Raw genomic sequence first — 27824 nt, forward strand, 5'->3', positions numbered from 1 at the left:
GTAAGATAGGACTGTTCTAAGAATTCCTTTCATAAAATAAAATGAAAAGTATTTACAAGGAATCTGGGGAAACTGAATGAATATGAGCCCTGATGCTGGAGGAAGGAATCAGTGCTTTAGCGACATTGTGGCTTAGCCATCACTGCGGTTTCATTTTACAATACTGCAGCTGCTGCAGGTAATGTGACACATTGTTATGTAAAAGCACAATAAGGCCATTGTGTTTATGAGTCCCTTCCTTATTAATGATGTCCGAGTCATTCCCTCATTGTAATCCACACATCCAATGATCCTCACCGTTCACTTGAAAATAGAACAGTTCAGTTATTTTAGAAAAGATAATGGTAAACACACTCGCGTAGTTACTTACTGTATGTATTAAAGGGCAATTAAATATGCAAAATTGTTATAAAGACAATTCAAAAGTACTCAGAAGGCAAGACAAGGCAAGTTTAATTGTATATCGCCATTCTTATGCAAGGCAATTCATAGTGCTTTACAGGCAAGGAAATAGATTTGATATCAAAACACAATCAGTAAACAATAGCTCATTATTTGGCAGTCAATCCTTTGGTGGACAGATAGAATAGCTCATTATTTGGCAGTCAATCCATTGGTGGACATATAGAATAGCTCATTATTTGGCAGTCAAGCTATTGGTGGATATATAGAATAGCTCATTATTTGGCAGTCAATCCATTGGTGGACATATAGAATAGCTCATTATTTGCCAGTCAATCCATTGGCGGACATATAGAATAAATTATCATTTGGCTATTAATGAAATGAAACATATTAAACGTCCAAGTCCAACAAACGAAACGTGATCTTATTCTCCACTGCAAATATGAACCGTATGCATTTTAATCTGTAAATAGTATCAACTTTTTCTTTCTCAGAATAAACACAGATTCTTATTTTGACATATAAACTTAAATGATTGTCCAAATATGAATTTATGAACACACAACTGCACCACTTCTTTGTTGCATATTAACAAATGTTTGACTCTTACCAGGGTCAAGATATGCCCATTTAATATTTGGACTTCTTAATATCAGTAAGGTATAAACAGAGGCTATAATAATGTAATATAGAGTGTCATATATACTTTTTTCAGCACAACCTGTGGCAATTTGATGAAAAAAAATAAAGCTTAATTTTCACGTAACTACTCACCACATGAGCAAAAAGTATTCAAAATGTTTAAAAATTGGATTTAATTTGTGAAATTTGGAAATTCACAGCTCCAAATTGGCTCGTAATAAAATAATATGCTTTTGTTGACTTCTGCACAACTTTTTAATAAATCAATTATATTATTATCTTGTAAGCCCAGTGTATGGACATGAAACCTTTTAAAGCTGTAGTATGTAACTGTTTGACATAAACAAATGTCCGTTGGATGATTGAATGAATAACTGAAGTAATACAGCCAATAATATACATCATATCCGTCTATAGCTCACCAATCCCCAGCTTCTTCTCATAATGTTGCATTACTGCCCTCTTCTGGATTCAATCACTCATTACTTCTCATTTCAATTCCTTGTTTCTTGGTCATCAGAATCTCCATGTCACTGATTTCCAATGTCTTTTGAAAATGACTTTGGTAAAAGCTGTCACTTTTTTATAATATTACTTCAGTGCAAGGCGAGTTGTCTTTCAACTGGAAGGTTGTTGGTTCAATGCCTGGCACGGATTGTCACCCTGCGGAGACGTATTTTGAGTCGGCTCTTTGAGATCGGACACTTCCTTGGTCAGATCTGCCACCTGCTTGGTCAGTTTCTCGATGCAGTCTGTTTTTGCTTGAATCTCTCTGGTCAGGGCACGTCTTTGACGCAATATCCTGACCATGAGGGCCGTCACCTCATTACTAGTACTGTGTGCCATGGAGGCCCAAGTGTATCAGTCAGTGCAATGTGAGAGTACTGCAAAAACGGGACACAATAAAGTTGAATGTGAGAAATCAGCACAGTCGAAACAGTCAAACACAAATCAAAAAACACAAATGCAAATACAAAACGCAAATCGAAAAAGACAAACGTAAAACACAAATGCAAGACACAAACCCAAATCAAAAAACGCAAATCACAAAACGCAACTCACAAACGCAAATCACAAAACACAAACGCAAATCACAACACGCAAATCAAAAAACGCAAATCAAAAAACCCACAAACGCAAATACAAAACAAATTCAAAAAACAAAAACGCAAATCAAAAACACAAATGCAAAACACAATCGCAAATCAAAAACACAAACGCAAATCACAAAACACAAATCACAGAACGCAAATCACAAAACGCAAATCACAAAACGCAAATCACAAAACACAAATGCAAATACAAAACGCAAATCACAAATGCAAAACACAAATCACAAAACACACTATTTTCACGTATATTTTCTGCTTTTGTGTTTTTTGATTTGCATTTGTGTTATGTGATTTGCGTTTGTGTTTTTTGTTTGTGATTTGCGTTTGTGTTTTGCACCTCAGGGCCACCGTACAATATACTTGTATGTTATTTGGTCATATATAAATATTTACAATTAAAAGCTCAGCCTTGGTGTAAGAATCTTCTAATAATAATCTCCAGCAGTTTGCACACTGAGAGGTTCTTGGTATCCACCAATTTTCCTCTTTTATCCTTTGCACACCTTTAAATATGTTGTCCTATCTTTTTATGATGATGTCATATTTTGCTTGTGGACAGCATAGATTGTTGTCTTTCATCTATAAGCAATTTTTCCCTGTGATCTTTTGCTCTCCATTCATTTCCTATTTTGACATGCCCCTTCCCCCCACACACACACACACACTTTTCCATTTTCCATTAAACTCACAATGTTTGGAAAAGCCATAAACTCACTGTCCCTGGTCAGATTCCACGTCTCGATGTGGGGTTTTCCCTCAAAGCCATGTGATGTGTTTCTCAGCAAAAATCTGTCAGAAGAGGAAAACATTTATATGAGTCATTGAGTGCCTTTACATGCACATTAAAAAACTGATTACTGGCAATAATCATGTAACTGGAATAAACCGTTTAATGCGTATACATGTCTCTAAGAAATCTGAGATTATTGACAGAAACCTCAGTGTGTTAAACAGGTTTTTCCAAAAACCGATAACAGCAATAAACTGATAATGAAATCAGTTTATTCCATTTACATGAGCACTTGAATAACCAGATAACTACAAAAACGCGATAATAATCAGTCTTTTAGTGTACCTTTCACGTAGACGCGTAATCTTACCTTTGTTTCTGTGCTCGTAGAACAATGTACTTAAACACATTTTACAGCAACATGAACATGGCAAGCGTTGGTGGTATAATGGTTAGCATAGCTGCCTTCCAAGCAGTTGATCCGGGTTCGATTCCCGGCCAACGCAGCACATGTTTTCTTTTGTTTTTTCTCACAGCCCATGGCAAAGTGGAAGGGGGAATTGAATTGAACTTGTAACCGGAGAGTCGATGGTTTAAATCGCTAATTATAATTCTACTTATTTCATTTATCTTAAAAACAAAGAAATCAGCAGTTTGAGGCATAAAGTCAGGACTCACGTGCCCCCTCTGCTGGTAGACATGTTGAATTACTGGCCTTTGTTGCTCTGAAAAGTTGAGTCATTCAGACGGATTAGTGTTGTCTTTATTATTTAAATGCCTTCCTGAGACATTTGAGGAAAAATAAGCATTTTCTATGACGACTTCCTCGTGGGAATTGTTCTTCACGATCGCTCGCATTCCATTGTGTTGGTCGGTGACATTGTTACGTGGTTATGTTGGCGCTTTTTGTCCTTAAAGCCAAACACAAAGGCTGTGTGAGCAAGAGCTTATGTGTGATCAATGAGAACAGAATGTGTGAGAGTTTGCAGCCAACTGGCTCAGAGTGTTTTTATCACGTCCTGGAGGACAATAATGTTTGTCGTCTGTTTCTGAAACACAATCCTACAAATTCACGAGTTGCAGGCACTAAACGGTGAAAAGTGAAGCACACACTGCAGCCGTTGACTAAGACATAAAAACGAGCACTCTGCAACTGTCACTCCCTGTTTCCTGTCAGTTAAAACAACTGTTCAGAATCAACAAGTCCACTTTCTTCCAAATGACCGACTGTCTGCTGAACTCTGGTGACACTGAGTCCAACTTCTGTTCTGTCATTTCTTTCTCTCAGCTCACCACAGATGGTCCGTTTAGGTCATGCTGTCTTATATATTAATTTAAAAAAAAAATGTATATTATCGATCAATCAATGTCCATAGACTGTCCATCTCCTCAGTCTTTTCCCCATCATTGTTCCCTCCTCCAATCCCCCTGCATATTAGTTAAAGCCTGGTCCAACTATGAAAACATCGATACGGGAAAATATTGCAATATTTCTTGCTTTTCAGACAGCAAATATCACATTTTTGTAGCATATACTTTTTCTAACTGATGTTACAAATACAATTTTTACTTTTTGTGGGAAAAAAAATGTCTCATTGACATTTCAGTCCACTAGATGGTGCCAAGTGCTCACTCTCACTTGAGCTGTTCTGTGAGTATATCGTGAATCGTGAGTAACCCTGATGAGTGTATGTGACCTAAATATCGTGACAATATGGTATCATGACCTAAATATCGGAATAGTATTTTATCGTGACAACATGGTATCATGACTTAAATATCGTGACAGTATTGTATCGTAACTTTGATATCGTGACAATATGGTATCATGACTTGAATATCGTAACAATATGGTATAATGACTTAAATATCGTGAGACAATATGGTATAATGACTTAAATATCATGACAGTATTGTATCGTAACTTTGATATCGTGACAATATGGTATCATGACTTGAATATCGTAAACAATATGTATAATGACTTAAATATCATGACAGTATTGTATCGTAACTTTGAGTTCGTGACAATATGGTATCATGATTTGGATATCGTAACAATGTAGTATCATGACTTAAATATTGTGACAATATGGTATAATGACGTTAATATCGTGACAATATGGTATCATGACTTGAATATCGTAACAATATGGTATCATGACTTAAATATCGTGACAGTATTGTATCGTAACTTAATCGTGACAATATGGTATAATGACTTAAATATCATGACAGTATTGTATCGTGATTTAAATATCGGGACAATATGGTTTAATGACGTTAATATCATGACAATATGGTATAATGACTTAAACATCATGACAATATTGTCTCATGACTTGAATATCGTGACAGTATTGAATCGTGACTTTATCGTGACAATATGGTATAATGACTTAAATATCGTGACAGTATTGTATCGTGACTTTATCGTGACAATATGGTATCATGACTTAAATATCGTGACCATATGGGATCATGACTTAAATATCGTGACAGTATTGTATCATGATATTGTGACAATATGGTGTTTCTTTCAAAGCCCTGATGCTAAAGATAACGTGGTGTTGATGTGACAAAAATTAAGCATTTCTTTATTTGTGAAGCCCCAATTAAAATGTAACTTCACAAAATGCTCACGACATTTGCCAGTGACATTTAAATTTATGTTATGATGGTGATATAGACTGATATTGTATTGACGCGGTGCTAAATGTGATGTTTTCTTTCATTTCTTCTCAGTTTGTTCGATTGTAGGACCCTTTACAAGATGGCGGCGGCGCGTGACCTCCCGCTGTGCTCTTAGCTCTTCTTGCTAACATTGATTTGCTAGCTAACATTGACTTATTTCGTTTGACGAAGCGTCAACAACTTGTTGAACAAAATTTATTGTGTTTTTTTGTTTTCTCAAAACTCAACTCACGGCGGAATATTGTCCTCAAATGGACTTTTGTGACGACACGCAGCCTCAAAATGGACCACGAAAGAGAAACGCCGGTGAAAGTGGCCGCGCTGCCGTGTTTCCCCGGGCGGCCTCAGACCCAGCTCTGACCGGCCATACCCGGGTTTTACGCAGCCTGACGGCGCAGGAGAAGCTAAGCTCGCTGCCTCCACTCTGTGACCGAGTGGACACTGACATCAGGCCGTACATGAGGCGGATACTGACAGAGTGGATGTTCCAGGTACTCGGAGTACTCAAGACTGTACAGTTTTAAAACGAGTTGCAGGTAAACTATTAAATATTAAAGTGCTTTTGTTTCTTTTGACAGGTGTGTGAGGACCAGAAGTGCGAGGAGGAGGTGCTCCCTCTAGCGGTGCAGTACCTGGACACTTACCTGAGTCGGTTTGGCATCCAGGTGTCGAACCTGCAGCTTTTAGGCACCGTGTGTTTGTTTCTGGCCTCCAAGATGAGGGAGACGGTCCCGCTGACCGCGAGCAAGCTTAGTATCTACACCGACAACTCCGTCTCAGTCTCAGACATCCTGGTAAAGTTCTTATTTATTTATTCTTATTTATATTATTATATTATTTGTTATAATATATATATACACTATATATATAATGTGTGTGTATGTATATATATGTATATATATATGTATGTGTATATATAATATGTATATATATATATATATATATATATGTACGTATATGTATATGTATATATATATGTATGTGTGTATATATATGTATATGTGTGTATATATATGCGTATATAATGTATACATGTGTATATGTATATATATGTATATGTGTGTGTATATGTATATGTATACGTGTATATATATATATATATATATGCATATGTAAATATTAGGAATGTGAATCTTTGGGTGGGTCACGATTCATACGATTCTCGATTCAAGCAATTATCGAGTCAAAAATTGATACATTGCATTGTGTGTTAAGGCAAATTATGGCATCAAAACGATACAGTTTGTATAAGATAATGTGATAATGTGATCACACAAAGGTAAACTTAAGACAAAAGTTAACATTTATTCCTTCATAACAAATAAAAACTACTACTTACTGTACCAAAAAATAACTTGCATAAATAAAAGCTTAGGCTAGCTGCCCTTTTCTCCCAGAAGTTACAAAAACCACACAAACTGGTGTTTTGTGTGGTTTTTCAAAATAGAAAATCTTTTTTAAATAAAATCTATTTTTGAAGTTTATGAATCGATTCAGAATCGTGGATGATTCCTAGGTGAATCTTTCTGTGAATTTTTTCCCCCACCCCTAGTAAATATATATATATACATATGTGTATGTATATATGTATATATAACAGTTATAAGGTCTGATTAATCTTCCCTTGTCCTACTATGTTGAACACTGAGACGTCATAATTAAAGCACGTACAATAAACAAGATCCTTACTTATTTTATTGGCCAGTGAAGAACCTCAGTGACCTGAACATGAGTGTGTGTATCTATGTCTGTGAGAGGGATTTTGATGGTGGACTGGTTCAGAGGAATGTGTGTGTGTGTGTTGCAGCAGTGGGAGGTGGTGGTGGTGTCCAGGTTAAACTGGTGTCTGGCATCTGTGGTTCCCTCTGACTTCCTGGAGCCAATTCTTCACGCCCTCCCCTTTGTTGGGCCCGTCCACTTTCAAAACATGCGCAGGCACGTTCACTCCTACGTCGCTCTGGCTGCTACCGGTAGGTTACACAAGGGAGTTATCAACACACGAGATGAATGTCCACACAGGAAGAGAAATATATAGATTTTTTAATTAACTTTATTGTGTTAAAGCTATCCTGTGTAACTTTGTTTTGCTAGCTTCGATCTTTGTGAAGGGACAAGAAGTGTTTTATCCTGTCAAAGTTCTGAATCTATTCGTGAGTTGTTGCTTTACTCGCGCAATGTTGCTCTTCCCTCTGTGACACACTTCCTGTGTGTGCGGCAAGACATGAGTTTTAAAATGTCTTTATACTGAGAAACACAGCGGGAATTATTGATATAGGATTAATCACGATTGTGTGAATTAATCTGACAACGGTTTTGATTGTAACAGACATAAGTGGCCATAAAATCATCCTCCTAACATGTCACAGAGACTCAGGAATAATGTTCATATAACAAACTGAACTCACCAACAACAACAGTACAGCCAAAATATTAGCATTAAAACATTTTTTTTGCAGACTGCAAATCATGTTTATGTTTTGAAATCATGTTTTGGCATGTGGCGCCACCTACCGCCGTCTACCAATCATTGCAGTGAGTAGAGTCTCCGCTGCCGAGCAACCACGGGTTGCCAGTTACGTCAGAAAACGAAACCTAAAAGACCGCGGTATTTTGAATTTTAATGTAATAACCGTTGTTGGCCACATTCATACATATGGTGCCTTTAAATTAGGTTATAAGGCTGTTTTTTATTATTTTTCCAGTGCAGTAAAAGTAATATTTCATCCCAACACTGAAAGGTGACTGATGAAATTAACTGATTTCCCATATCTCTGTGTGTGTGTCAACGGTTCATTTCGGAGGGCGCTGACTCTGTGTTATCTAATATATCTAACTTTTTAGACGTATTCAATGACAAAATTAAGAGAATTCCTGGCTCCCGACATTGTAACCTATTCAAAAAAAGGTGTCTGAGCAAGGATTGAATGGCTTTCTTTTTGTGTCTATTATTACTAGTATTTCTTTTGCCTCAAGCAATTAGGATATTGTTTCAGATGCTCTGGTTTTTTGGGAAATGCCTGCTTCCCTTTGTCTGTCAGGGTGTGTCTACAGTGGTGGCATCCGTCCGTCCGTCTGTCAGTCTGCCTCTTTAACCTTAACTGACTTTCTCACTGTTCTGTTCATCCGAGAGTAATCGAAGTAATCCACTCATATTATTTTAGCGATAAATATTTTCAAATCACTAAATATCATTTAGAGCTGAAATATTTGATTATGCATCGATTACTAAATAAATCGTCAACTATTTGGATAATTGATTAATCGGTTTGAAGCGGGTTTTTTTCATGATTAAAACAAGATTTCTGATAGTTTTAGCTTCTTAAATGTGAATAATTTCTTCGTTTCTTTGCTCCATATAACAAAGAAATCATTAAAACTCATTGATTTTCACGTATGCTGCAAAAAATGTACGATTTGTAATGGTAAATTCAATTTCTCTGGCTCAGAGCTAGAACTGCCCATTATCCGTTACCTGCCCAGTACAGAATATAAGGTCCTTTGTGTATAGTGTATTGTATATTGTGTATTATTATTATGTCTAGCTTGCACCTTTCTGCAGCACCAGCAGGGAGCCGGCTCCCCGATACCTACAGTAGACAAAGGGGTGTGAAAGCACCGTCTGAAGGTAGAGTCTTTGTCTATTGGAGGAATGCGAAAGGGAAGTTGCTCAGGTATAAATGTAATGTGTGTGTATAAAACACACTTTGCTCTGGGTCTTTCTCCAGCAAGTATTGACCTTTTCTTTGCAAGGAAAATAAAAACCTTTTCGGCCGGCAGAAGTTCACTATTTCATTCTTCACCAGCAGCAGAGAAATGTCCACGACAGATTGAACTGCTCTTTGTCTCTGTTTATCGAATTTTATTGAGTTTTCATCATGAAAGAAAATTATATTGTGATGCTTATCGTTTTATCTCTCGGCCCTTTTGATCTTTCATCCGTTTTAATCGATTGCTCAACATTATAAAAGTTTATTTACGATTCACCTTTCGCTCCGCAGACCACACATTCTCTACGTTCTTGCCCTCCAGTCGCGCCTGTGCCTGCATCAGCCTCGCCACGCAGGGGGTAAAGTTACTGGAGGTCTCCGCCGAGTCCGTGATGAAGTTTTTGGCCGACCTCCTGGCCATTGATCTGGTACGGGCTAATGTTTAACTGACGTTTTCAGATTTTTTTATCTCTACACCTGACTTTGCCCTATTGTCACAACCTACTGCAATGTGTGTGATCATTTTTTGGCATCCGCCTCAGTTTAAAAAAAACATTGACACAGATAGAAACTGGCACATTTATGTTTAACCGTGCACATCCAGAGTCCATGACCTGACGATGAACCCGTTTTTTCCTGACCTGACCAGAGCTCAGTGCGTCTCTGCTATGACCAGCTAAGGAGTGTGCTGGAGGTCAGCCTACCCTCCCGTTTTCGGGGCATGGTCAGCAAATCGAGGGCGACAGACACCAGCGACCCAGTGATTTCACCGCAGGAAACCGTGTGTGAAAACACTCCTCACAGTCAAGAATAGCCTGGGTAAATGGAGAGAGAACAAGATGTCAGAGTGCGTGTTTAGAGCCGTTTTAAAGCTCCTTCCTTTTGCCATTTTGTGTTTCAAGTGGTATTGAAACCCTCAAGTTTTTATCTGCCTTTACATTACCGTTCAAAAGTTTGGGGTCACCTATACAATTTCTGCTGTGTTTTACATTAAAAGTCACACTTTTATTGACCAAAAGACAAGATTAGAAATAATGTTTTCAGTTCTGCTAACATCATTGCACAAGGGTTTTCTAATCATCCAATAGCCTTCTAACGCGATTAGCAAACACAATGTACCATTAGAACAGTGGAAATGGGCCTCTATACACCTATGTACATATTCAATTAAAAACCAGACGTTTGCAGCTAGACTAGTTGTTTACCACATTAACAATGTATAGAGTGTATTTCTGATTTGTTATATTCATTGGGAAAAAAAGTTATTTTCCTTCAAAAATAAGGTCATTTCAAAGTGACCCCAAACTTTTGAACGGTAGTGTCAGTGTCGCATTATTTCTGTTTAACTGTGTACATGAAAGAATCAACAACAACAACAACAGCAGCCAGCACTTGAGTTCTTGTTTGTTTGTTTGTTTTAATTGAGTTTTGAGTTCCTCATACCGACAAATAACAGCATGATGGCAGATCACATGGTCATATCAATGATAAACCAGCCGACTTTGGCAAAGAATGTTTCTATTGCAGTTTAAAAAAAAAAAAAAGAACAAGAAAAAAAAAAAAACATTAACAGAGTCAGATGCATATTAAATTGTACAAGAAAAATAATTAAACCTGCCTTCCCCACAGGCTGACTCTGTATTTCCCTGTGTCACAAATAAACCAGTTATCAATGATAACGAGTTCAGTCCCCACATTCCAGTACGGATTCAGATCTTTCTACATTTTACATGTGTGCATGATCAGGCCATTATGCCCACAAATGTTCCAGTTGAAAGCATGTGCAACGTTTTGTTTTTTTATCCGACCTTAATACTTAACATGACAGGTGGTAAATTAAATAAAAATGCATGATGATCAAGTAGTGATAGCCCGATTAAACACTGACGTTTCATAAGAAAACATGATGTACCCATATCTGATCACCATGGGGGGTATTTCATTAAACATGAATCAGATTTTCAACCAGAGTATATCTCTAGTTAAGATAAAATTGTTTTGTTTTTTTATATCCAATGTTCAATTTCTCAGAGAGTTCATAATCAAACACAAGTTGGCGTTTTTTCCAAAGTTCAACTTCGTGCGACCTTCAGGTTTGACTTAATTTGCCCCGCCCTTTCCAGTGAAACTGCCACCTGTACACACACACAGTGGCCACCTGTGTAGACAAAAGCAGGTTCTACGAGTCGCTCTTGTTGTGACTCTTTATGAGTCACGGTTATTATTCAAGTCATTATCCACATCATCATCCAGAGAAAACAATCAAACACAAACACTCGTCGAGAGAGACGAAAGTCCCCGTGACAAACAAGACGTTCGCTTGGCACGTGTTTTTTTTCCGAGGAGTTTAAATAAAAATGGAAAAAACAAAAAAAAATCAATACAACAACATGAGTTCTTTGGTATCCGTGAAATGTCACTTTCCCCATCACATCCTAAAAAAAACAGTAAAATCTGGTACATGAAGGATCCCAAGAAATGAAACCTGTGTTATTGCTGTTGTTGAGAGGATTAACTTTCATAAATCTAGAGTCAAAAAGAACTCGGCATTAAATACGTTTTACTCAAGTAATATGTCCTGTGTTTTTGGTTACAACGTGCATTTCCTCAAAAACATACACTTGGTGAAAAGTAGAAGTTCCTGACTGATCCACAGCAACTCTCTTTGTCCTGAGCAGCTTTGACCATTGTCGTTTATCGTTCACCATCTTTAAAAATACAATCTATTGTTGATAGCGATGGCCACGTTTCCATGACAACTGAGCGATAAAACGATGCGCGTGACGTCATGTTTACGTGACTCCCGATTGTTAAAATGAGTCTCTAAAGTAACGATAAACATTAAAAACAAAGGCACACATACGCAGCTGGTTATTTGTAGCAGTGCTCTATTCGTTTAATAAACAGACCGCTCCAGTTCAACTGTAGGCGTGCTAAAGGAGCTAACGGGTAAACGGAGCCTGGACTCCGGTGCCGTGTCACGTAAACATGACGTGCCGCACGCCTTTTTCCAGTCAGTTGTCATGGAAACTTGTCACACGTTAACGTGTGTTAACGTGTGCTACAATTGACGCTTTAACGTGCCCAGCACTAATTGTTGAGCAAGAAGTCCCCTCCCTTTTTTGGTGCTGTGCAATTATTTTAAATTAACCAAAACGATACAGCACACTGGTAAGTTTGACATCATGCACTTTGGCGCTCAAGTCTTCAGTAGTTTAAAAAATATTGGATAAAAAAAAAAGTCTTTAGTCTGGTCTTTAGCTCGCTGCAGAGCCGCGTATAACCATGGCCTGTTTGTACGCCTCTGTTACATTGTCACAGTCGGTGATGGAGAAAGCGCTGTCGGCCACTCCTGCCTCGTAGCAGAGGTTCCAGGGTCCGAGCAGCCCGTCCCCGAGAATCCCGTCCTCTTGAATGTCCAGCAGGTTGTCGGCAGACACACTTCCTTTCATGCTCGCCTTGCCCGGTTTATTCATTTTGGTCGACGCGCCCATCCGCTCTGGTAGATCCAGCTGGTCGAAGGACTCCGAGGACAGAATGCTGTCCTCGCTGATGGCCCCACTCGGTCTTGACCTGGTGCTGCCGTGCGGTAAGGAAGCGGCCAGCTGGTCTAGAGAGCCAAACTCCTGCAAGCCACCAGAGGAGAACTTGCCATTTCGCTTAAGGATGCCCTTTTTATAGGTGGGTACTGAAGGGCACGCGGTTGCCTGTGGTACCCAGGCAGACTCGCTGTTCTCGGGAGAGGACGAGAAGTATCCCGACTCTTGCTCTGCGCGCTTCTTCAGGATTCCTTTGCGCGGAGCCGACGCAGCTGAAGGGGCGTGAGATGGTGTCAATAAACTCTGCACGTTCTGAGGCTCTACAGGACTCGGAGCCGGGGTTTCATTCATCACTTTCTGCTTCACACTGTTGCGTCTCTTCAGAATGCCCTTTGAGGGACGACTGTCTGAGCTCCCTTCGTGAAACGTCTGGGAAATGTTGTTCTCCTTACGCGACCTTCGCAGAGATCGCTGCCGCACCACGTCCCCTCCTCCGCCGCCGCCGGCCTGCGAGCGCAGCAGGCAGCGGATCTTTGAGCCGTTCTCCAGTAACGGTCTGGATGTGCGACGCAGCCAGTTAGCGACGCTGGCCATCCCGGCGGGGTGTGACGTGGACGTGGACGTGGACGTGGACGTGGACGTGGACGTGGACGTGGACGTGGACGTGGACGTGGACGTGGACGTGGAGAGCGGTGACGAGGTCTGCTCCGGCGTGCTACTCTTTGTCTCCGAGAGTAGCGGCGTCTGGTAACCCCAGTTGAGCCACCAGTGTCCTGCGATCTCCTCAATAGTAGCTCTGCGCTCCGGATTTACCATTAGCATCCAGCGGATAAGCCCACAAGCATCTGAATGGAAACAGGGAAAATTAATGTCACAAAATATAAGTTCGTACAACAAAATGATGTTTTCTTTCTAGTGCTGGGCACGCTAACGCTTTAACGGCGTCAACGTTAGCACACGTTTAACCCATGACAAGTTTCCGTGACAACTGACCGGAAAAAGACTCACGTCATGTTTACGTGCCGCAGCACCAGAGTCCAGACAAGCTCCTTTAGCACCGCAAGCGGGCCTACAGTTGAACTGGAGCAGTCTGTTTATTAAACGAAAAGAGCCGCGCTACAAACAACCAGCGTACCTGTGTGCTGCGTAGGTGTGCCAATGTTTTTAAACTGTAACGTTACTTTAGAGACTTATTTTAACAATTGGCTTTTTCCGGTCAGCCGCCATGTGTTAACGTTGACACCGTTAGCGCCATTAACCGCCGTTAGTAGCATTAACCGCATTTAGCGCCATTAACCGCCTTTAGCACCATTAACCGCCGTTAGCACCATTAACCATCGTTAGCGCCATTAACCCGCCGTTAGCGCCATTAACCGCCGTTAGCGCCATTAACCGCCCTTAGCTCCTTTAACCGCCGTTAGCGCCATTAACCGTTGTTAGCTCCTTTAACCGCCCTTAGCTCCTTTAACCGCCGTTAGTGCCATTAACCGCCGTTAGCGACATTAACCGCCGTTATCGGGTTAACGTGCCCAGCACTACTCGTTTCCTTCGAAGAGCCAGAAAAACAAACCTGAGGGTTTGTTGGGTTTGCGGTAGTTTCCGGTGCTGATCTGCTGAACCAGCGCTTTGTGGTTGTTTCCATCAAATGGCATGGTGCCGTGAACCAACGTATACAACAATACGCCCAGAGACCAAGTGTCCACCTCAGGCCCGTGGTACGGGCGTCCGTTGACGATCTCTGGGGAGGCGTACAAGGGGCTACCGCAGAAGGTTTGAAGGAACTCGTCGCCGTGGTAGAGGTTCGACAGGCCGAAGTCTGCAATCTGCAAAATGTAAACAGTTGTCACGTCTGTGATCGAGGTCAACATGGAAAACGTCAAAGTTGCCACAGATTTTCCAGAAACAACCCTTGATTTAATAATAATAATTTCGCCCTTTTTTCAAAGAATCAGCAAAACTGTTTTTAGCTGTGCCAACATCATTGGAACACTGGAAATGGGCCTCTATACACCTATGTACATTAAAAACCAGACGTTTGCAGCTAGAATAGTCGTTTACCACATTAATAATGTATAGAGTGTATTTTTGATTCATTTAATGTTGCTTTTCCTTCAAAAATAAGGACATTTCTAAATGACGACAAACTTTTGAACGGTAGTGTATGGAAATACTTCCTTTATACGCATGCAGGTCGTGTTTCACGTCCTTACCTTAACATTCCCGTTGCCATCTAGTAAAATATTCTCCAGTTTCAGGTCCCGGTGAACTATTCCATTCTGAAAACCAACATAAACAAAAGAGAATGAGAACACTTTTTTCTTTCTTCCCTGGAACGTTAGCTATGCTCGATTGTCCTCCACTCTGCAGGGGGGAATGCCTTTGCCGCAGGCAGCGTTTGATAATTGTTTTCCTTTTAGAAAATGCAGGTCAGCTATTTCTGACATATGGGTAACTGCGGAAACATTCTTTGTGGTGGAGTTACGTGAAACCCTAAGCACTGTGCCAAATGTAATGTTTCCAAAGTGCTGTATATTAAATGGAGGAAAAAAAAACAATATTTAACAAGACATCTGCGCTCGGTAAAAGTGACAGTTTACAACGGAACAATTCACTCTGCAAATATTGTCTGACAAACATAAAATGCTGTGTAAAGTGCTGACGGGCCACGTTATAAATGTTCACAATCACACGGCTCTGGACTCAACTGTGTGTGCGAGTGCCCTTCTGCTCCATCACACCCTCATTAAACCGTGTGTGTGTGCTGGGACGACTGGCCTTTAGCACCGATGCCAGCTCTCCACAGACACAACTGTTCATTTAGCCTGGCACAGTTCTCAGATCAGCATTATGTAACTTTTGTATGAGCGAGCCGTGCAGCCAGCGGAGAGCCGTGCATCGTTTTGACGTAGCAGCCCAGGAACCAGGCTAAAATACTACTAACCAAACTTTTGTCTCAACTACAGACGTACGATTTCCTCTTCACTCTCCTCACTCTGCGGTTCTGAAAGCTGCGACCTGAGAAAGAATGTCATACCTGATGACAGTAGTGCACCGCTGACACAATCTGTCTGAAGAAGTGTCGGGTTTCCCGTTCAGAGATGCGCTTCTTGTCGCAGATGTAGTCGTACAGGTCTCCTTGGCTGGCGTACTCCATCACGATCACAATCTTGTCCTTGTTTTCAAACACTGAAACAAACAAAATAATTGAATTATTATAAACTGTTCAAAATCGTGGGCTCACCTATACAATTTTTGTTGTGTTTCCCATTAAAAGTCACACTTTTATTCATCAAAAAAGTTGCTACATTAATAGAAAATATAGTTGCCCTTTCGTCAACGAACCAGCAAAACTGTTTTCAGCCGTGCTAACATCAACGCACAAGGGTTTTCTAATCATCCAATAGCCTTCTAACGCGATTAGCAAACACAATGTACCATTAGAACACTGGAAATGGGCCTCTAGACGTTTGCAGCTAGAATAGTCGTTTACCACATTAACAATGTATAGAGCACATGTGTCAAACTCAAGGCCCGGGGGCCAGATGTGGCCCGCCACATCATTTTATGTGGCCCACAAGGTCTAGCTGCTTTAAGGGGGGGGGGGGTTGACCATAAACTACCTTTCCCACAATACATGGCGATTGTGTTACCTGTGAAGTGATGGCATCCTGCCACTAGTTTGCAGTGCATCATTGTATATGCATCATGCAACGAATGAAATTGAGATATATAAAAGCCTTTATTGTGGCTGAAGAAATCACCCATGCTTCAAAGTCTTTTTTTGAGGGTGTGTTTACATTTAGTTACGTTTATTTTGTCTTACAGTTACATCTGGCCCTTTGAGGGCAACCATTATGCTGATGTGGCCCTCAGTGAAAATTAGTTTGAGTGTATTTCTGATTCATTTAATGTTATACAAGTGACCCCAAACTTTTGAATGTTAGCGTATATCTCATTAATACATATAATATTTTGGTGTTTTTCCATCTTAAAACTGTTGTGTAAAGCCTGTTACCCTACTCTGTGTGTGCGTCTGCATGTGTGAACACATCACTGATTTCCAGCTCCCCCCTCGTTCACACTGAAAAGAATAAATGAGGCCCATGCGATGACTGCGCTGCACGGCAGATAACATTCAGCGACGATGACCGCGTGTGTGGGCACTGAAAGACACAAGGCCCTGTGCGTACATCTGGGGACCCGCGCTTATGTAACCTCGCATCAGTCGTCAGCACAAAGACTTTTGCGTGACCAAATGCCGACTCTCAGGCTCGGGGAATACGTTTTTCAAAAGGTTTGGAGTGGCCTGAATGTTACAACCCCCAATCATACTACTCTAGCAGACTGGAGACTGATTTTTTTACTATGTTATTTTTTACTTTTTTACGAGATTTTACTACGCATCTATAAATACAATGAACGTCTGTCTGTCTGTTAACGTCCAAATTTAGCAGGTGACTCACAAAGGGTACTCATATAGAACATCGCTGAAAAGACTGAGTGATCACAGCACTGGTACCTTCGTATATGGTGATGATGTGCGGGTGGCAGAGTGACGACATGATCTCAATCTCCCTGCGAATGTGAACCAGGTCCTGCTCGTCCTTGACCTTCTCTTTCCTGATGGACTTTATGGCAACCTGAGAAAGAAATGGAATGTTAACGTTTTCAAAAGAGAAACGGACATTAAATCACACTCGTTAATGAATAATTAAAAACAACGTTGGCCTGAATGAAAATAAATACATTACTTTGGCAATGAACGATTAGGACAGGTGAGTGATGAGGACATGTGAACGAAGAGGACAGGTAAACGATGAGGACAGGTGAATGACGAGGACATGTGAACGACGAGGACAGGTAAGCGATGAGGACAGGTGAATGACGAGGACAGGTGAATTGATGAGAACAGGTGAACGATGAGGACAGGTAAATTGATGAGAACAGGTGAATGAAGAGGACAGGTGAACGTTGAGGACAGGTAAGCGATGAGGACAGGTGAATTAATGAGAACAGGTGAACGATGAGGACAGGTGAATGACGAGGACAGGTGAACGAAGACGACAGGTGAACGAAGTCGACAGGTGAACGATGACGAGGACAGGTGAATGAATGACGGGGACAGGTGAACGAAGAGGACAGGTGAAACAAAGAGGACAGGTGAACGATGAGGACAGGTGAACGAAGACGACAGGTGAACGACAAGGAAAGGTGATTGATGATGAGGACAGGTGAACGAAGAGGACAGGTGAACGACGAGGACAGGTGAATGAATGACGGGGACAGGTGAACGAAGAGGACAGGTGAAAGATGAGGACAGGTGAGTGATGAGGACAGGTGAGTGATGATGAGGACAGGTGAATTGGTGTTAATTAAGGTCCCTGAGTGAGTGAGAAAGTTAAAGCATTTGTGACCTTTGACCCATTTTGACAGATACTTTGTGTTTACATATTCTATTTTGTCAGCACTTTAATTTGTAAAAGTTTACCTTTAAGACAAAGAACTCCAACTTTGTTAAAAAGTAACTATGTAACTTTTACTCTGAATACATTTTAAACAACTTTTAGATTACATTTTTAGACCAGTACTTTTACTTGTAAAATGAGTTATAGAGTAGAATATCTCAGTCCTCTTTCCACCTGTGTAACACTGACAGTAAAGATTAAACATCAAGTCAGTAAAAATACCAAACACGTTGGCTGCACAGCAGTAATTATCACCCTCAGGTTTTATTACATATTAATATTGCTTTTGAAACACTATATCAGTATAGTCTTTCACAGGTTACACAACCTCACTAACGGCAGATAAACCTTTATAACCTGCAGCTGCAGTTACCGTAAGAATAATAAAATCATCAGAGTGCAGTAGATTAGGCCTCACTATCTTCACCTCATCGTCCTGCTGCGAGAGGACAGTGAAGCGTAAACTCTGCTGACTTGTTTCTAACAAAGCAGAGAGGGGAGGGAGAGAATGAATGCTGGCTCATGTATTGTCTACTGTAAATACACCTATTGTCTGCTGTTATGGCAGCAACGGCCGTAACATTAAACAGTATCCGACTGTTGGGGTCGTGTCACATATATATATATATATATATATATATATATATATATATATATATATATATATATATATATATATATATATATATATATATATATATATACACATATATATATATATATATATATATATACACATACACACACACACACACACACACACACACACACACACACACACACACACACACAGGGATTATTCTCATGTATAACTTTGTCTGTTTGGGGCTCAGATGCCTGGGATTCCTCTGTGTGCGTCATCAGTTTACCCCAGGGTGAAAGGGTGTCTCGAGGCACCAGGTGGTGTGGGTGATGGTGATGGTGGTGGTGGATGGTGTCCAAGGTTATTATAGTTACCGAAAAACTAACTGAAACGGACTGGGATTGTAGTGTAAATGTGCTTAATTTCCGTCTTTTTTTGGGTTCGTAAGAAGAGTATTTATTTTTGAGGTGAGGTTTTATTTGAGACAACCTTTTCATTCATAATAAAGTGTTTTCTTTTTGTTTACAACGTGGGACACAAGGCTGTGCAAGTTAAACATAACATTCATTACGTAGTTCATTGGGTTGAGTTGGTTCGAGCACGACTGTGCAAGAAACCTAATGAAACTGAAAGAGTTATTCTCATTATGATTATTATTTTTGGGAATAGTAAATCGTAAAGGTAAATGTAAAGGTAGTAAATGGAAGTGGGAGGGGCTTACGAAAATGAAAAACAGCTTTTCATTTTACATGCGCAAAACTTGGTACACATGTTAATCATGTCAGGGCGGCCCAAAAAGTCCGATGTAGCACTGCCGTAACTCCTACAGGAAGGCCGCCATCTTGGGCTGAACAGCCATTTTTGGCCGATTTTGGCGATTTGGGTTAGGGTTATCGACAATGCTACGAAATCTATCTAGTATTATTATTGACCTCCGCCAAGAGGTATGTTTATGCCAAAGTTTGTTTGTTTGTCTGTTAGCAACGTGACGCGAAAAGTCACGGAGGGATTTGGATGAAATTTTCAGGAAATGTCCCCAACGGGATCAGGAACAAGTGATAGAGCTGCTAGCACTATTTTTATCGCTATTTTGTAGGCACTGAGCCTTGGCGGAGGTCTGCGCTCTCCGAGTGCTTTTCTAGTTAATTATGTTGTCAGTGTTTCTCAAACCTAGCAAGTTGTTTTGTCCAAAAACCAAAAACTAATCCGTTTTAATGATTTCCTTGTTACATGGAGCAAAGAAACCCAGTAAATATTCTCAATTAAGAAGCTGAAAACATGTTTTAATTCCTTAAAAACACTCAAACCGATTCATCGATTGTCAAAATAGTTAACGATTAATTTAGTTATCGTTTAATCGAGTAATTAGTAACTAGTCTTTAGTCTGTTAGCAATTTGATTTCATACCCACTGCGTCCAACCTCAGCGCTATTATACACGTTTTGCACTTTGGTCTAATTTTGATCATTTGTCCAAATAAACGGATAAAATGTCATATTTTGCTGGGTTTTTAATGACACATAAATACTTATGACCTTTATTTGAATCTTGCGCCTGGCAAATACTCCATATTACAAAAAAACTAGCACTAAAACTAAAGAAAACTAGCAAACCCCACTTTAAAAAACTAATTGAAACGAACTAAATAAAAACGTATGGAAAAATCCAATAACCTTGGTGGGCTCTTATTGTTTGCGTTCAGACAGGAAAATGAGCAAAGCAACAACTTTGTCGTATCAGTTCCAACTCGCCATCACACGGACGTCTAACGTCATGACTCACTGTCTGCCCTTGAGGCTCCTCACAGTCAGCAGAGGCTTCAGAGCCCTTTTCCTAGATGGATTCTGGGAGCTGAGGTTTCCTGTGTTTGTTTGCATCGCTGACACACACACACAGACAGACAGACACACACACTCTCGTGACGACTTCACACTCCTGTGAGGTTATCAGAGAGTGTGTGCGGACTTCGTCACCGTCTGCCTTTCCTACGCAGGAAGCAGCGACAGGCTGATATCTCTGACATCTCACACCGTTTGTCTGTAAAATAACACTCAGACTACAGGTTTTTTTTGCACTGGGGCTTGTTGTTGCAGCAGCTTAAATCACAGAAGCCACGCGGTAACATTTACCAAATGAAATGTAGAAACGTACGAGTTGCACAACACGAATTAGTGCCAATTACACATGACGTCACAGTGCATTTGCAGGTGAGGGCAGCGAAGAACTTAAGAAAAGAACCCGATTAATCAATTATTAACCTATTACTAAATTAATCGTCAACTATTTTGATAATCGATTCATCTGTTAGAAGATTTTTTCATGATTAAATCAAGGTTTCTGATTGTTTTAGAAAGAAATCATTAAAACTGAATCAAGACATTCAAGAACATCATCATTTCCAGGTTTGACAAACACCAATCAACTTTTTTTTTAGCATTTTCTGACATTTTATGTACCAAACGATAACCGACATTACTCGTTTATGAAAATAATATTTAGCCGCAGCTCTACTTTACAAATACCACTCTAATCACGATTCACCGTTGATCAAAAGAGTTGACGATTCGTTGAGTACCTCACATTACTATACACGGTCAACGATACCCATAATATCACGATTCGACGATTCTGTGATAATTGCAAGAAAATCATGTGGAGAACAAAAGGCTAACGCAAAAAGAGGATTTCTCTATTTATTCACAACGCGGAGAACAAAGTGCGTAAAGTCTATGTATATTGAACGTGGGTGGAGCATCTCTTAACGTAGCTTTTCTCCGCCATTATCCCGCTATAAACTCCCCTCTTCTTCGGCCAAGGTAACTTCCACCCAAGTTTCCCCTCATTTCTTTGAGCAGCGCCACGTCGAGGCATCACAAAGCATCGACGCCCGGCGAGAGCAAGCCAAAATCGTCGTATCGTGACATTATCGGTATCGTGGACCGCGTATCGCACCGCGATATACTAGGGCTGCAACAACAAATCTATAAAATCAATAAAAATCGATTACTAAAAGCGTTGGCAACGAATTTAATTATCGATTCGTTGAGTCGCGCGATTAATACGTCGCTCCTAGTCGCGGAACTGTTTACAGATGCCGACTGTTTCATGCCGGTTGATGCACAGCGAGCCTTGTGTGCGCGTGAATGGTCGAGCGTATAATCGGTGAGGGTAAGTTTTAGAGTGAGCGATAACTTATATTTTAGACTTGAAACATGGCAGAGACGGAGAAAACCGTTCGGCCGAAATCTTCTAAAATGTGGGAACACTTTACCATTCATGAACATTAAAAAGTGTGTTAGCTGCAATCTTTGCAAGAGCGAAATGGCGTGGCACGGGAGAACCACGGTGATTAACCAGCACCTAAAAAGAAAACACGTCGGAGTCCTCCGTGACAAGGAAGGGAGTAAGGAAGTAAGGACATGTAGCATTAGTCTCTCATGTTTCTCGTTTAGTGGGTTAATTTATTAATTATTCAGCTTTACAAACATGAACAGTTTATTAAACTAACCAAAGCATTAGTGTGTGTGCGTGTGTGGGTGCGTGCGCGCATGTCTTTTCTTCTTCTATTTTTAAAGCACTTACATCTGTAAGTTATTAAAAACGAGTTTACATACTACTATGATGTAATAATGTAATGAGTAAGTTTCAAGTGTACATTTTCTGTAGTAAGCAGGTGAGATTCAAGTGAGGTAGAACATTATGTCGTCAGACAGGGTCAAAATCAACATATTAAATATACTTAAATTAGTATAAAAATACATGTGTACTGTGTGAGTATAAATTAATTAATTAATATTATAAAAAATGTGACTCGTCTGTAAATGTATGTATATCATACCTTGTATATTTTTTTTGTGTTATTCCAGTAAGTTTTGATTTTTTTTAATCATTTAATATTACTTTTTGATAGCTCAGAGACGTTGGAGCAATAACCAGTTGTTTTTACACTTGAAATTGTACTCAGTCATAGTCAACGACGCCCTGAACAAGAATCCGTTGAAAATATTTGCTAGTCTGCACTGTGAATTTGAAATGTTCCGTTTTTGAATAATGATATGGCAATTACAAAGGTTTCTTTTTTTTATCCGATTCATCGATTAATCGTAAAAATAATCGACCGATTAATCGATTATTAAAATAATCGTTAGTTGCAGCCCTAGTTTATACCGTCTTATATTGTAATTTTTTACTGCATCTTCATTTTTTTTAGAACGCCTTCGTTTGTTTATTAAAATATCTTAATTTTTGAGGATTTTAAGGCAGGATGATATAGCACCCAATCCAAATCAAATCTCTTATATTGACAATAAAGTTGTTAAAGGTTCAGCCTAAGGAAACACAAACCTTTAGTTAGAATAAACACTCTTAGAAATAAGGGTTCCAAAAGGGTCCTTCTACAAGGGTTTTTCAAGGGTTCTTGGTAACACTAATGGTTCCAGTAAGAACCATTTTTATCCAGAGAACCCTTTAAAACCCCTTTCCTGAATAAAGGGTTTTAAAAGGGTTCTTGATGGAACCCTCCAAAAGGGTTCTTGGTGGAACCCTCCAAAAGGGTTCTTGGTGGAACCCTCCAAAAGGGTTCTTGGTGGAACCCTCCAAAAGGGTTCAAGGTTGTACCTGGAGCCAAAATGGGTTCTCATATGAGCACAAGCCGAAGAACCTTATATGGTTCTACTTAGCACTTTTATTTCGGTGAGTGCACACCAGTGTCACGCACACACACCGAGCATCACCTTATAATGCGTTACGTAAGCGTACGTATGCACTGGGGCAACAACAGCAGCTGTGGTGCCATGCTTTGTGTCACACCCTGTGTCAAATTACACAGCAACGCATCAGTGATGTTGCCAACGCTGAGGCCGAGGAGACGGAAACAAAGCACAACGTCGATCGTTTTCTCTCGTTTCCATTCGACGCCGGGTCACCGCCGGCGTTTGTTGAAAAGATGAACTTTTGGACAGTGTTGGGCGGGGGGGGGTGGGGGATGAGGGGGTTTACACCTCCAGTGGCCCTGCGGGGGTGAATCTCAGACGCACACTCATGTGGTGTAAAAACAGTGAGCGGCTGCAGCAGCAGCGTAGACAAGGCTGAACATGACTCACACACAGAGTCTGTCTGTGTGTTTGTTTACTGCAGAAACAGGACGGGGAATTCCTGCCTCTCGCTTCACTTCTGAGCACTTTCACTCACAACAAACACGAGACAAACCCTCACCTTAAACAAAGATCGTTTCTGATAAACGCGTTTCGACAGCTGCTCTTTATTATCATTATTATTATTATTATAATGGGAACGGTGACTGAACCTGGAACGACTTCTTTAACGTCTTCTTAATTAATCTTTCCATTCATTTTCCGACGTGCGTTACCGTTTCATTAGCTACGCCCGGCTGTCACTGAAACAATAACCTGCTGCATCCATCAAAGGTTATAATAAATGTACAGTTTGACAGGATATGAGCGGCAGACACATTAGCTGTAAAAAGCTTAACACTCTTATCACGGATTGTGGACTCGGGACGGAGCATCGTTTGTTTGCCCACTTCTCGACATCCCTTTTAAAGGCTTATCTCTCTCCAGACTGTTTTAAATACCTCCCATTTCCCCCCCTCAGGTCACAGTGAACTGGAGTCCACCTGAAAGGCGACTCACCACTTCCCCTTCTTCAGAAACACTAGGGAGAAAAATTCACCTAACTTCCCCCCCTCCCCCCGTCTGTGAATAACTCGCTCCAAAGAAACACTTTTTCCTCCAGAGGAGGCTATTATTTAAAAACTCACTGTTGAGGGACAGAGTTACAGGAAATGACTAATGAGGCTTTTTAGTCTTTGTGTGATGATGACTTTAAAAACACACTGGCCTTTTCAGTTTACTTAATCACGCCACATATAAGCCTGGTTTGCAACAACATACAGTCCTAGTGATTCATTTATAAGCGTCACAAGCATTTTTGCAACATTCTTTCATAACGTAGATTACTTTTGCAACAGTTTTGCAATTTTATTTCATACGGTAGTAACATGCTTTTATAACATTACAACATTTTGCAACTTATTTTGTCAATATTTGATGTTTTTGTAACATTACAACATTTTATTTCACTATATTATCAGTTTTTTGTGAATATTTTTCTGAACTTTACAACATTTTGTAAGATATTTTGTAAATATTTGTAGATGTTTTTGTAACATTACAACATTTTATTCCACTAAATTCTCAGTTTTTGTGCACATTCTTCTGAACTTTACAACATTTTGAGACACATTTTGGTACTTTTTCCACTAAATTCATCTGTATCTGTGCATATTTCCTCAACAATACAGCACTTTGTAAGATATTTGTAAATATTTTATGTTTTTTTAACATTAAAACATTTTATTCCACTTAATAATACATTTTTCTGCACATTTTTCTAAACTTTACAGCATTTTGAGACACATTGTGGTCTGTTTGGTATAATTGGTCTACTAAATTATTCTGTATTTGTACATATTTTCTGAGCTTTACAACATATTGAGACACATTGTGCCACTTTTTTCACTAAATGATCTGTTTTTGTGCATATTTTCGATACATTACAACATTATGTAAGATATTTTGTAAATATTTGATGTTTTTGTAACATTAACACATTTTTTTTCCACTAAATTATCCATATTTGTACATATTTTCCTAACTTTACAACATTTTGAGACACATTGTGATACTTTTTTCGCTAAATGATCCGTTTTAGTCCATATTTTCTCAACATTTTGTAACATATTTCGTAAATATTTGCTGTTTTTGTAACATTACAACTTTTTTTCCCCACTAAATTATCCATATTTTCTGAATTTTACATTTTCAGACACATTTTGGTACTTTTTTCACTAAATTCTTCTGTATTTGTGTATATGTTCTTAATAATACAACATTTTGTAAATATTTTATGTTTTTTTGAAACATTACAACTTGTTTTTCCACTAAATCCATCTGTATTTGTGCATATTTTCCTAACTTTACAACATTTTGAAACACACCGAGGTACTTTTTTCACTAAATTGTCTGTTTTTGTGCATAATTTCTGAACTTTACAACATTTTGAGACACATTCTGGTAACTTTGGTATAATTTTTCCACTAAATTATTAGTATTTGTGCATATTTTCTGAACTTTACAACATTTTGAGACACATTGTGGTACTTTTTTTCACTAAATTATCCATTTTGTGCATATTCTCTGAACTTTACAACATTTTGAGACACATTGTGGTAAGTTTGGGATGTTTTTTCCCACTAATTTCATATGTATGTGTGTATATTCCTGAACATTACAACATTTTGGTAAGTTTGGTATAACTTTCCCATTAAATTCATCCGTATTTGTGCATATTCTCTCAACGCTTACAGATATGAACCAAATGAATGGAGATTATGGACAAAGGTCTCCACACATTGAGCCCGAGTCGTCTTAAAACAAACCAAAACTATTATGTAATTATATTTACAACATTTGCAAATGGAATTATGATGTTGGAATAATCATAAGAGGAAAACTTTCATGTCGTCTCGCACCTCGCTGGAAGCTAGTGATAAAGTTGGTGAAAACAAACATGCTGAGACACACAAAACAGTCTAAAACAAACAAAGTCAACTCTTAGGCAATTATTTTTTTCAGCAGCAGCAGCTCACCAATACTCAAACAGACCGAGTTTCATGGTTTTGAAAATTGATTAACCACAACATTTAAAACATAACTAAGTCTAGTTTTTGAAAGACTTAGAACTATTGATATTGATCTAATAATATTTATTCTAAAACAATATCTATGTGTCTTAGGACTGGGTGACATGACCTGAAACGCGTTCCAATCAAATGTCAGATATCAACTCCCAAAAAAACAACATTGTGGTTTTTAAAACTTCTTCATGGACAGAAAAACTACAAAAAAAAACAAAAACACATTTGAAGCAGAAAACGTTGAGCACAGTCTGTCGACATGATACCGATCTACTATATTGATAGTAATGCAGATTATACTGTGATGTGTGTATATATATATCTATATATATATAGATATAGATATAGATATATATACATATATCAGATTTTTCAGCTTCTTAAATGATTAAATCATTCAAACTGAATTATTTTGGTTTGTGGAGAAAACAACACATCATCATTTCTGACACTTTATGGACCAATGATAACTTGATTAACCTACTCTTACTTCAGGACACTTATTTTGCAGAGATTTGACATAGTTTCAGGTCAATAATAATAATATTAACACAATTTAGCCACACTATTAAAACTAGTGACTGTTCACTGTGACATTCATTGATGTGACTTTACACTTGTTTTGAAGTAGTTTTCCATGGTTTCGTGGCCTTGAGCAGGTCAAAAATAGAGGAATAAATAAATAAAGATGAATGACAGCATTAGAAGCAGCTGCACACACAGAGAACCTGAGGTAAATAAAAACTCCTCTATCTCCTCTCATAGATAAAGGTTATCACATTAGGATAAATAATAAAAACAGAGAGTTATATTTACCAGTCTGCCGGACCTTTCCTTGGCCTTCTTCACTTTGCCGTACGTTCCTTTCCCGAGCGTCTCCAGGAACTCGTACCTGTGCTTCAGGTTGTGCCGGTGGTGGTGCCTCTTCACGGCTTGTTTCTTCGCGGGCACCGGACACGGAGCTCCGTGTTCGGCCGCCGAAACTGCGCCGGCGGCACACGGTCTCGTGTTCGACGACAGACGGGCAGCAGCAACACTGCCAGCACCGGAGCTGGAGGAGGAACCGTCCATGACGGAGTTTTTGTGTGTTTTTTGTTGTTTGTTTTCACGCGTGGACGCAGTTCGGGGTCTCGTTGAGCTGCATTTTTTTGTTCGTTTCTCAGTGAGGTTTCGATACTCGGGGGGGGGGGAAGTTTGCCCGAGAAGAGTGAGGAGGTGAGCGGGTAAATA

At 39.5% G+C, this 27824-nt stretch overlaps 2 protein-coding genes across 2 annotated transcripts; one reads left to right on the top strand and one right to left on the bottom strand.

Annotated features, from left to right (window-relative positions):
• Window positions 1-5834: 5834 nt before the first annotated feature.
• ccnd3 (cyclin D3) lies at window positions 5835-10104 on the top strand (the record flags this gene model as incomplete). The annotated part of the gene is made up of 5 exons (XM_083891993.1): window positions 5835-6074; window positions 6162-6377; window positions 7391-7553; window positions 9582-9718; window positions 9940-10104. The coding sequence occupies 5 exons, from the start codon at window positions 5835-5837 to the stop codon at window positions 10102-10104; spliced, it is 921 nt and encodes a 306-aa protein (XP_083748119.1).
• A 2443-nt stretch (window positions 10105-12547) lies between these two features.
• nuak2 (NUAK family, SNF1-like kinase, 2) lies at window positions 12548-27665 on the bottom strand (the record flags this gene model as incomplete). The annotated part of the gene is made up of 6 exons (XM_083891994.1): window positions 12548-13674; window positions 14400-14652; window positions 15040-15105; window positions 15864-16015; window positions 17349-17469; window positions 27411-27665. The coding sequence occupies 6 exons, from the start codon at window positions 27663-27665 to the stop codon at window positions 12548-12550; spliced, it is 1974 nt and encodes a 657-aa protein (XP_083748120.1).
• Between the last annotated feature and the right edge of the window lie 159 nt (window positions 27666-27824).

This window comes from Microchirus variegatus (assembly GCF_963457635.1).
Source record: "Microchirus variegatus genome assembly, chromosome: 7".
Taxonomy (NCBI): domain Eukaryota; kingdom Metazoa; phylum Chordata; class Actinopteri; order Pleuronectiformes; family Soleidae; genus Microchirus; species Microchirus variegatus.